General features: G+C 41.0%; 1 protein-coding gene across 1 annotated transcript in view; it reads left to right on the top strand.

Moving 5' to 3' along the window:
- Positions 1–11,606, top strand: part of GABRA5 (gamma-aminobutyric acid type A receptor subunit alpha5) — a 56,144-nt gene extending 44,538 nt beyond the window's left edge. Inside the window, exons 7-10 of the mRNA XM_039725752.1 lie at positions 1,446–1,589; positions 7,541–7,693; positions 8,950–9,161; positions 10,069–11,606. Of these exons, the coding sequence (XP_039581686.1) occupies positions 1,446–1,589; positions 7,541–7,693; positions 8,950–9,161; positions 10,069–10,371 (812 nt within the window). The 3' untranslated portion in view covers positions 10,372–11,606. The remainder of the gene's footprint in view (positions 1–1,445; positions 1,590–7,540; positions 7,694–8,949; positions 9,162–10,068) is intronic.
- Positions 11,607–12,089: the final 483 nt, after the last annotated feature.

Below are 12,089 nucleotides of genomic sequence, written 5' to 3'. Positions count from 1 at the left end.
CACCTTTCCAATACAGCTCAACTGCAAACAAAACACGCAGTCTGATGGAGTGAGTACACGTCCTTCAACCTAGCCTGTTGTCCTTGATTCTCAAGTCCTGTTCTGGAAAGCCACCATGTGGCTTTCCATCCTGAACGAGGATGTCAGGTTTTTTTCCAGAAAGAAACATTCTGCACTCACATATTCCAAGTTCAAAAATGAAGAAGATGAGATATTAATATTTGACTTCAGACCACTTCCAAGCCTACCTGCTTCTCACCTTCCATTTGGAGAGTAAGCCTTGCCTGATTTCCAGAGATTTTAGTACAATGTACTGTAGCCTACTGTAACATGCTTGCAGGAATATGACCTGAAAGCTTTTAATGCTGGAGGAGTTCTAAAAAGTGTGAAAGCTACTTATAGCAAATAAAATATAATAAAATATAGAGTTGTCTCCTGGGGTTTTTGAGACCATCTGCAGAGAACGCCTGAAATGTAAACCCACCATTGACTGTCTGTAAAAGAAAACTGAGATTTCCTTATAATACTATAATCACTCTGCATTACAAGTTATAACAGCATTACAGAGGAAAGAATGAGCTGATGTAAAAGAAAACTGAGATTTCCTTATAATACTATGATCACTCTGGGTGTTGGAGCATTACAAGTTATAACAGCATTACAGAAGAAGGAATGAGCTGGCAGTACTGCATCCACATTTAAATCCTAGGACTTCTAAATGAACATGAGAGAAGCCACATACAGATCTGCAGTTGTGCAGGTGTTTTCATACTACCACCCATTCTGCTATGCACAAACAGCTACTCTGTTCTCACAGCTCCCTGCCCCATTCCTGCTCTCCATGCATTCTCACCTCTGCATCCTGTGTCTGCTCTTTAGCATCGCAGGCACAGGCAGGTGTGTTCCAGTTTCCTTTACCCACTTGCAAGACCTATGCCCTCACCCACACGTGTGTATTCCAGTCAGTGCATACACACCAGACCCTGCACTTGCACATGGCATGAATTAGAATTCTATCCTGGAAACAGGGCAAGACATGGAGGGTCCCTGTTTTCCTGGCATTCAAGGTGTCTGAGTCCTTTTGAGGGGGAACTTCAGCAAAATACCTTTTGCAGCTTGCTGGGGTTTAGGAACTACCAGTGAGGTGAGTATAGGTCTGAGCTGCTCTTTCCCAATTTGAGTGGTTGTGATGGATTATATTTATACCTCCACTGTTTCAGCCTTTCACAAACCATCCCACACATCTCTTATATTAGAAGGCTTCAACCTAATATTTTTTGAGCTGGGCATATGGGACCATGATTATATAATCTTTATTTGTTTTTTCCATTCACTCTCACTCCTCCATTCTTCTCTCTCCTTGTCATTATCATTTAAATATCCACTAAAATATTACACACTGGTTTTTACTCCTTACTGTCTTCCCCCCCCCACCTTGTTGGCAGATGCTTACCCCAATTCTGAAGTGATCTATGTGTGGACTAACAGCACCACAACATCTGTGGTGGTGGCTGAAGATGGCTCACGACTTAACCAGTACCACCTGATGGGACAAACCGTGGGCACGGAAAACATCAGTACCAGTACAGGTAGGGGGAATATTTCCATCCCACGGTTGCTAATGGCTGGGGCGGGACGGGACACTCATAGGCTCTGGTTACTTTGCAGTGAGGCTAGGGAAGCACCTGTGGGATGTGGAGTGCTAGGGAGATCCTGTGAAGGTTCATGGCCGCTTAGCAGGGACCCACGGTTGCTGATGGCTGGGGCGGGACGGGACACTCACAGGCTCTGGTTACTTTGCAGTGAGGCTAGGGAAGCACCTGTGGGATGTGGAGTGCTAGGGAGATCCTAGCAGGTTCATGGCCACTTAGCAGGGATATTTAAACACTGAGAGGGTTAAATGCTGGCTCTTAGGTACATTGCTGAAGATACATCCAGGCTCCTGGTACTGACAGGAGTGCCTGAGAAGCCTCACGCAGTTCCTTGGCAATTGCCCTCGCTGTGGCTGCCAGCGCTGCTGCTGGCTTATTTCCCCGTGGGAGGAACCACGCTGGGATGCAAACGCCACCCACGCATTTGATCCGTTTCAATCATCGCTTTAAAATGATTGCTTGATGGACCCGCGTCAGGGGAAGGGAATGGGGGGCCGGGGGGGGACTGTGGCACAGCATGGCTCTGTGGCGTGTCCGGGGACCACGTGGCCGGAGAGGACGCGCAAACCCCGAGGATCCCCATTCCCTCTCGGGCTGGAAGCAGAGGCGCCAGATGTGGCGGCATTAGGGAGGCAAAGAAGCTTTAATGCCAGGCCGGGCATCCACGTGAGCCGTGCCCCCCTGCTTCTCCAGGCTCCCACGCAAGGGCAGCCCTGGGTGTGCATTGGTGGGGGGGACTCCCGGGGGGTCGAGGCTGGGACAAGGGATCACATGCGCTCAGTGGGACCGGGGCTCCACCAGCTTACACAATGCACTCGCCTGGAGAGCATTAGTGGCATCCAGCGAAGGGAGGGGGAAGTGGTGGAAATTAAATAGCCTGCCGTGAAGAAAAGGGGGATTTCCACTGCTGGTGGTTGCAAGGGGCTTGGGTTGAGGAAAGCGGCAGCCTGTGGTGACATGCCTGGGGCAATTCCTGCAGGCAAAGCACAACAGATACACCGTGTCCCTGGTGAAAAATGATGGGCAGAGTTGTAGAGGACAAAGTATAGATTAAATTAGGAACCTTTACCACCTGTAGGAAATTTAGGAGACATGAAAACAGGTACATATATATATGTACACTTGCACACAAAGTTAGTTGGACCGAAACGTAAAGATACATAAAACTTTGTGCTCCAACTGGCAAATAAAGAGGGGACACCTGAGCTTGCTGCTTGTGCTCCAGAAAGGACACAAAGTGAGGGAAGGCTTGTCTTGGGCAGCCACTAAATTTGACTGCCATCTGCATCCTATAGACATTCACCCCTTCCCTTGCCCATTTCAGGAGACACAAAACTGGTGCTAAAGCAAAGATCCATAAAGTCAAGAGAAACATATAAACAGAGTATTCACTTTTGCAGAAAAAAAATGAGTACGCTATCTCCCATAAAAGAATAGACACTTTTTTCCTTACCAGTTCACCATCATAGCTGCGTTGTTTTCTGCAATGAATGGCAGCTCCCCTCTCGCCTTCATTGTTGTCAAGAAAAAGATCCAAAGGATGTATTGGAGCATCTCCTACAACCTCGTCCTGCTCCTTAGAGCAAGAAAACCATGCAGCCCAGGCAGTGAGTCCTCCAGCGTGTCAGCTCCAGGTCACTTCCAGTTTGCCGCTTTGCCTGTGAAAGCTCCTTGTACTCCTCAGCCCAAGGAAACACTCCAGACAAATCCCAAAGTTTCCGCACAGTAAACACCTCCCTCACGTATTTAAGATTTATAATAAATGCTGTGTTTCCAACGTCAAGATTTTATATTAATGTCCTGGGTTACATCTGGGCTGGCTGGATTCTGATTGCAGGGTGGATCACACAGAGCAGGACACAGATTGTAACCGGGGATTAGCAAAATACAAAAATCCGATTTTGCACAGGGAAAGCATCAGTCAACGATGGATTTTCTGGAGTTCATCAAGCTCGTAGGAGGCCAGTAATCGGCATTACTTACGAATGGCCATCGAAGGCATTTCTTCCTTCTATTGAATTGTTGAACGTGAAAAAGAAAAACCAAATAGCTATTGCATAATCCAAGTGCTTGGATCTTTTGTGGCTTTTATGACACACAAGTCAAACTACACAGCCCTTGCAGTTGCATAGACAAAATGTTTGTGTATGTCATAGGTCATATATTCCCTTCTTTCTAGCAGACTTTTTTTAAAATAGAAGTTCCAGACCTGTACTGGTTCCTTGGGATTCTGCTGATTTGTAGGCAAGCTGCCTTTTGGCTGGCTTCTCAGAAAAAAAATACCCTGGCATTCCTAATTCTCCAACCGTCTTGAAACTTGGAACATTTTAGCCATGGCACAGAAAACAGCTCTGTCATGTGCCACCTGTTTTTTTTTGTTGTGTTTTTTTTTTTTTTGGGGTTTTTTTTTGTTTTTTTTTTTTTTTTTTTGTTTTTTGGTTTTTTTTTTTTTTTTTTTTTCGGGTTTTTTTTTTTTTCTGTTTGGTTTTTTGATGGTTTTTTGTGTTTTTTTTTTTTTTTTTTTGCTGTTTGGTTTTTTGATGTTTTTTTGTGCTAACATCCCCAAATGTTACTCACCTGAAAGAAAGACATTTTTCTACTCACTCTGCTTCTAACAGAGCCAACATCTGTTATGTCCTGGTGGTAAAAGTGCTGAAACAATCAGATATGAGATTTCAGTCCAAGTGGATCTTGTTGCTTTCCACAAATGTTTGCCCAGTTATGTTCCCCATACCCAGAATCTCTCATAGCTAACTTAGGATCTGCAGTGGCACAAAACAAAACATAAACCCACTCTTTTGTATACTGCCAGCTGGAGCCTGAGCTCTGCAATATCCAAAGCTGAAATGATAAAAGAATCATTCAGCTCTTCATTTTGAACCAAATAATTCTTATTTTTTACTTGAGATGAATATTTCTTTTGTATCACTATAAAAGGGAACATGCATTTTTTATGAGCCAAAATATTCTGGATGTCAGCATAGTCAGGAAGGTGTGTAATGTACCTAATGTCAGGATCTTGCCAGAACAGCCATTGATAGAACTGAGTCCAGGTATATCCAGTAAACAAACAAGCCTGGGGGCTGGTCTACCCTCCTTAAAGTATCAACTGAATCTCAGCATAATGGCAATGGAATAATGTGTGTAAGATCCTGAAAAATCTGTAAGCGTGATCTCCAGAACTCCATCAACTATATACAAAAAAAAAAAAATAAAAATACTGTAGCAGCTTTTAAAGCATAACAAAGTCCTTAAGAGCAGCAGCACAGTTGCACAGCTTCACGAAGTGCAGCCATTTCTGCTCTAGGGCTTTTCATTAGCACTAGATTTGTTTTTGTTTACTAACAATAATTTGTTTTCTGCAGTGATGAGTGGACCCCATCAGGAACAGGATTCTCTTTTAAGTGCTACATAAACCTCTAACAAAAATTAGCTCTTGCTCAAGAAAGCTTATGGTCTAAGGATAAACAGTGGCCTTACAAAAGTAAAAGGGAGCTTTGCTGCTCCAACAGAGCCAGTATCTTGTTCTATAAACAAAAGGCCAACTCAGGCAGCTTTTAGCTTTACTTTAAGCAGCAGTCCCAGGGCATTAAAAAACAAGCTGTGGGGTTTTCTTAAGCCCTAAGTCTACTGAAGGAAGTATTCCTGGTATAGACATCTCTGAAAAGGACAGCATGGGAAATCAAAGAATTTATCAGCTGGGAGAAAAGCAAGTACAAAATCAAGGTGCTGTGATTATTTCTGTGGAGACAAGGGTTTTGATAGGTTAAAGAAAATGGTAAGGTAAAAATCAGCTGTGGAGGGCCATCAGTGTGTAGGCACTCATTTTCTGTGTTTTAAAAATGAAAAAAAGAGGGTCCTGTTGCTCCTCCGAAGCTGTGTAGATTTTTTTTTATTCCAGCTCTGAGAGCATACTGTCAAAATCGATAATGCACATTGTCACTCTGTAGTGAGCAAGCAGGGAAACTGTGACTCAAACACATCCCAGTGCAGTAGCAACTGAGAAACAGTCTCTCTTCCTGAGATTACTGAGGCAGGCAGACCCTGCTGCAAATACTCCTTAATAAAGAGCAAGTGGGCTTCCTCCTGAGACTATTGCATGTTCAGCCTCCCTGGTTCAAAATTACACTAAATGGAAGAGAATTAGGCTTTTCTTTGCAGGGGTTTCCTTCCCAGTTTCACAGGATTCCATGTCCATTTCCACATCACTCTTCAGGGAACCGTTTCACCAGAAAATCAGACCCCAGAGAAAGACATAAAGATTGAGGCAGGATGTCAGTTAGGTATTTCTGTGTTATTTCACTTCCTGTCTAAAATCCTCAGCATGAATGAGGTCTGTAAACTTGATGCAGAATAGCAGAGCTCCTGTAGCATAGTGTATGTGTGCAGCTATACCTGCAAAAACCCTTTCAGTGTAAACCTGTTCTCTGCTAATTAGCCATATTGTCAGTTAGAAGTAATCTGCCAAATCTAATAGCTTAGTAATGCTGGCAACAGCTCAACTCAGGCTGTTCACTCAAGGCAGAATCAGTCTATTGGATATTTTCCTTCTGTAGAGACTAACAGTCAAATCTCGCAACAGAGATTATAGCTATAATTGTTCTTGAAGGACAATATATATTTCAAAACAGGCATTTCTCTGATTCATCAGTAACCAACTGAATAATGTGTGCTTTTAAATTTCTTTTATATCAGTGAAGAACTTTTAGGGCTTGAAGGGACGGATTGCTTTTTATTTTGTTTTTACTGTTATTATTTCGAGGTAAATAGTGGCATGCTTTTGCTAGCAAGATTTTGGATTTGGGGAGCAATTACCATCGTGAATAAACTTCAGTAATAACAACTACATGGTTTTCCAGAAATACTAGGAAAGAACCAGGGAGCAGTTGCCACCAGGAATAGCCCTCATAGTAACAACTATATGGTTTTCCAGGAACAATCTGAAAGAACTGGTTAAGGTTTGAATTTTTCTGAAACATTAGGGAAGGTAACAGCTGGTCTGTTGATTTTTGAGTGCATTTATTTAGGCTTTTATTGAAATTCAGAGGAGCCGATAAATGGCATATTAAGGCAATGCTGTGAATTTGGCATATGAAAAAGAAATGGAATTTAGCACTGCTGTGGCAGCTTTTAGGGAACTCTGCATGCAGGCAGTACAATATTCATTGCACAGGTGAACAAGACAGGACACAATATCTATCCAGAAACAGCTAATCTTTTGTAGGGCTAAAGTGCACCAAATTCTAGGAACACTTCATGCATTAGAGAGACCTTTTATTTCTGGACCAGTAATCTGAAGGGTTTGGGTACTCAGATTAATAAGACATCCCAGGATCCATATGCAAAGTGGCAGTTCTCGCAGAAGATGCTGGCAATCCCTAAAATGTGGTGCAGAAGGAGTGTCTGGACCCATTTTCATAATTGAAAACAAACTGATGGCTTGGCCATAACACTTTAGCTAATGAGGTTGCTAAACCTGCTGCTAAATCAGGTTTCAGAGAGTTGAGGGCCTTAATTGTTACTATGCTACAAGAGTTTGTAGGACTGAGTCAAAACCAGACAGTGTTGGCAGTGCCACCAAACCAGCTTTTTAATGTTGTTGTGAACATCACAACATTCCAGGTGCATAGGAGGACTGCAGTTTTTCAGTGTAGTAGGAACAGCAGTCATTGTCTTCTGCTTTGGAGAATGAATGTGAAGACTGTGAGGATCTAGCAGCACCTCTGTCTCAAGTCTTGGTTTCCCACAGTGCAGAAATCCAGACATTTTTAATGAAATTAAGAATGGCTGAGTGATATCCTCAAATGGAGGGATGGAACTGGCCTAGTTCAGTCCCCAAATCAGTAAACCTTTCTTATTTTACTCAATGCACATTTTTCTTCTTCTAGGTGAATATACCATTATGACAGCCCATTTTCATCTGAAAAGAAAAATTGGTTATTTTGTCATCCAAACATACCTTCCTTGCATTATGACTGTGATCTTATCGCAAGTGTCGTTTTGGCTAAACAGAGAATCTGTCCCTGCTAGAACTGTCTTTGGTGAGTATCCCACTTTCTCTAGGACACAGACAGCATCTTTGTGGCTTGTGAAAGTGATTTGCTGTAATAAAACCACAGTTCACTACTGTTAATTTCTGCTTCAGATGTTGTAAATGTTTTCTCATTCTCTTCCAGTTTAAACTCAAAATCAATTTAAAGCCTTGTCTGGGCTGTTTTTGTAAAGTTATGACGGAAATTGGTCAATCAGTTATGTGAAAATTAAGGACAGAAGATCAGATTAGTGTGACTTGTGTTGGGTTTGTTTTAATTTCGGTGGATGCTGGATGGTTTAGAAAAAAAGACATACAGATTATCACATATAATGTATACCCTAGCTAAGCATTTGAAGCAGATATCACTTCAAGACATTTTATTTATCTTTGTTGTAGGATTTTTATCTGAGAAAACCATGTAGATGTTAATTAGTGACAATTATCTCTATTACCATCAAACAAATTAATATGACTTTGCATTTAGAAATTGTATATTTACTGAAGAAATTGTTATGGAAAAAACCTTTGGGGTGTCATTAAATTACTTGCTTTATTCCTAGAAGGCTACAGAAAATAAGCACTTTTTCAAATTAAGGTTGATGAAATACAAGATTTTTACTATATGAAAAACAAGGGGAGTGAAAACAGATTATTAAGTAAAACTTTGTTCAGATATTTGAAAGGAGTCAGTCTTCTGTACCAGCCTCCTGAAGTTAGTTGGCAGCTTTGTTCAAAAATCAGCTCAGCAAGTTGTATGGAGAGAATACAGATAGTAACATCACTTTGCTGACTTACTCTAGGTTTACAAAGATGTAACTGAGAGTTGAGTTTTTTGATCTTGGGGTAATCTTCCCACAGATGAAAGCATTGGCTGTTTGTCGTTTACTATCATATGGGAAAGGAGGAGCTACAGTCAAGGAAAGCAGTAACAGTCAACAATTTTAAACATGCAATCTCTGTATAAGAAAACAAAATAAGTAATCCCACTTCATTCTGACAGTTATAAACCCTTGGCTTGTGTTACCCTAAAAATCTTTATTTAACCACACTATGGCTAGAACTAACCAGAATTCCACAGAACAAAACATCTGAGGGTGAAGGCTTTCATTTTATCTTATTCTTTCAAACCATAATATGCAAACACTGATTGATTTCATATAGCCTTCTTAGATATCCTGCTGAACTAGGACCTGCTTGTAACTCATCTGGGATCCCATAAGTGTTAGCAAACTGATCTCCGACTCTTATTTTTTTTGTTTGCAGGAGTAACAACAGTCCTCACCATGACCACCTTAAGTATCAGTGCCCGTAACTCTTTGCCGAAAGTGGCCTATGCTACTGCAATGGACTGGTTTATAGCTGTTTGCTATGCCTTTGTATTTTCCGCATTGATTGAATTTGCAACAGTCAACTATTTCACCAAGAGGAGTTGGGCATGGGATGGCAAAAAAGCCCAGGAAGCTGCAAAAATCAAGGTGCTTAACCCACATTTTTTAAATACCTAAAATAAAAAGCAGGTATTCAGTATAGTTTAAATAACTGAACGGTCAATTTTCAGCTTCTTTGTAAAAAAGATATTTAATTACCTCATGACATACATTTACTTTCCTGTAGAGGAAAATTTGTAAGGAAACATGGTGCCTTCCCTTCACAGAGACAGACTACCAGTCTCTATCATCTGTATGAAGAGGAGTGCTTACAGAAGCATGTTGGGCATTGAGTACACAGGACACGGGATTTCAGTGATCAGACTTCTGATAATAGCGGGCATGCACCATGAAACATGTCTCTGCAGAGCAGTCCCTGTATGCTCTCCTAAAGAAATAACAACTCTCACACTGAGCTCCATGAGTCGGGGTTCTACCACAGTAAAAAAAGGAACCAAAGACTGGTTCTGTGAAAACACAAACTTTTGAGTTTCATGCTGAAATGAAAATTTTGGGATAGGACTGACTCTTAGTAAATCAACTCCTAGAGAGCTCATACCCACAGGCATCCCAAAAGAGCCTACAAAGTGGCCAATGAGCCCTTCCCTACACCCTTTGCAGCAGCTGGGGAAATGACGTTCACATGTTGTCCATGGGGCAGCGCCCTCTTCAGATGCCAGACTACCTCTCACTGACAAAAGAAGCTTCTAATGCACATGCCAGGTGGGATGTGGGTGCAGCCAGTGTGTCTCAGCTTTCTCCCATCAGGGGAAGTCACACTTGAGTAAGGGCTACAAAATCAAGCCAAAACCATCGGTTTGATAGTTGAAGTCAGAATAGCCAACAGGCATTAATGGGCATGCTTGATTATGGTGCTCAGTTTTTTGGGTCAGCCCCTTGAGAATGTTTCCACTTTCTGCTCTTGTGGTGTAACATTTTGTTCTTTATGCTGCAGAAAAAAGAGCGCAACTTGCTGGGAAATAAACCAACTAATACCTACAGCACCGGGAAGATGACTCCTGCACCAAACATGCCAAAGGACTCAGCCCCAGCTGTCATCTCAAACACTACAACTGCTCCAGTGAAGCCTGCAGAAGAAAAGCCTGCTGAAAGCAAAAAGACTTACAACAGCATCAGTAAGATTGACAAAATGTCCCGGATAATTTTTCCAGTGCTGTTTGGAACTTTTAACTTAGTTTACTGGGCCACATATTTGAATAGGGAGCCTGTTATTAAAGGTGCCAATTCTCCAAAATAAACTGAAGTACTCTGGAGCCACATGTGAGCCATACTTACAAAGCAGATGCTACCAAGGAAAATTTGAGATCCAGATGACTTTCTACGTTTGGGCAATATTCTTCAGGAAGTTTTTTGCATGTTTAATAATATGTACAAATAATATTGCCTTGATTGTTTCTACATGTAACCTCAGATGTTTTGGAGACGATTATATTACTTACAGCAACGGATCTTTATAAAAGATCAGAAGACATTGAACATGGCTTCTTTGCTGCTGAGTATCTTGCATTGATAGTTTACAAATAAAATAAGTTATATTTTTTAACTGTTCAAGTGTACTACATATCGTGGTTTTTATACTTCAGATGTACAGTCATACAAATATGGGCTTAACCTATGTTTTACAGAAGAGCTCCACTATTGTCATCTGATAAGTTACTGAGTAACGCCAGTTGTAAATGTGCCAAATTATTAAGTGTAGGGCTATGTTTGAGCACCTTTACCAGTTACAGGTAGTGCATTACTCCATAGACAAAACTGCTCAGCCCAATTTTCATTGGAGGTTTAATACAATGCAGTAAATCCTAATGGGACTATGATGGTTTTCACTGCTTGAGACTCTAGTTTGCAGTGAAATAACACAGGGAGCGGGATGCTACTTATGTAAATAAAGATGGTGGAATCTTGCCCTTAAATGAAAATACAAAGTTTGTTTGGATTTCGCATTCCAAAGAATTCTCTCTAATGATTCTCAGTATTTATTCCAAAAATTAAGAATTATATTGCATGAAATTAATATAGATTAGGAATATATTTGTGCAAATAAAACTTCTAACAGCACTAGACATTTTTATCAGGGTAAAGTAAATTATGTTTGGACATTTTTCCAAGAAGAAGACTGTGTTTTATTAGCAGAGATAATCAGAAAAGAATTACAGTAATTCTGCAATAATTATTACTTGTTTCCCTCTGCAAAAATCAATCAGCTAACACTAGAAAATGTGATCAGATAAAAAGATGTGCTTCATGACAGCAAGGTGTTTCAGTGACAATATTGACAGAAAGGTCTTTGTACTGTCCATCTGAAACTTTTCTATAAAACGCCTTGCTGCTGACAATGTGTTTTGCTTTCACAATGAATGAGAAAATGCAGTCTGAGTTTTCAGCTCTTTCCTCCTTGGCATCCTTTAATTGTTCCAGAAGCTTTTGTAATTAAATCTTAATGTTTAAATAAAAAATGCATTCAACATTTGATTGCAAAATGTCATTCTTATGCTGGTTGTCCTTTTAGAAAGACCAAAGAGCACACCACAGAAGCTGAGGAATTAACTGGAAGGCACACATGCACACACTCATTCTCGTGTGCATGCATGACATCTCCTCCCTGTTGCCCAGAAAGGGACATGCCTTGAGTGAACACAGTGAATCGAGTTGTTGCAGAATTAGGTGCTATCCTGTTGTGAAGCAACAATCCCATGATCTTTTGGGGACAGAGGGAAAGTTCATGCAGTGAAGTGAGGGTCTGATCTGGGTTGTTTTGTGTCTTCTCTTCAATCCTTTCATTTCTAAAAATTGCCAAGAAAAAATCTCAAACGTCTATTGTTTTTTGAAGCTTTTTGTTTGATGCTGTGGAATGAGAAATTCATAAATTCTTGAGGGCAATAGAGAAGCCATGGGACTGGGCAAGTGACTGGATGCTGATAAACAGGAACAAGGGAGGGGGCACACCCATCTATT

Source organism: Passer montanus, unplaced genomic scaffold (genome assembly GCF_014805655.1).
Source record: "Passer montanus isolate IOZ18808 unplaced genomic scaffold, ASM1480565v1 scaffold56, whole genome shotgun sequence".
NCBI classification, from domain to species: domain Eukaryota; kingdom Metazoa; phylum Chordata; class Aves; order Passeriformes; family Passeridae; genus Passer; species Passer montanus.
Note: the sequence above shows the minus strand (reverse complement) of the source record. Positions and strands in the feature narration are given on the sequence as shown.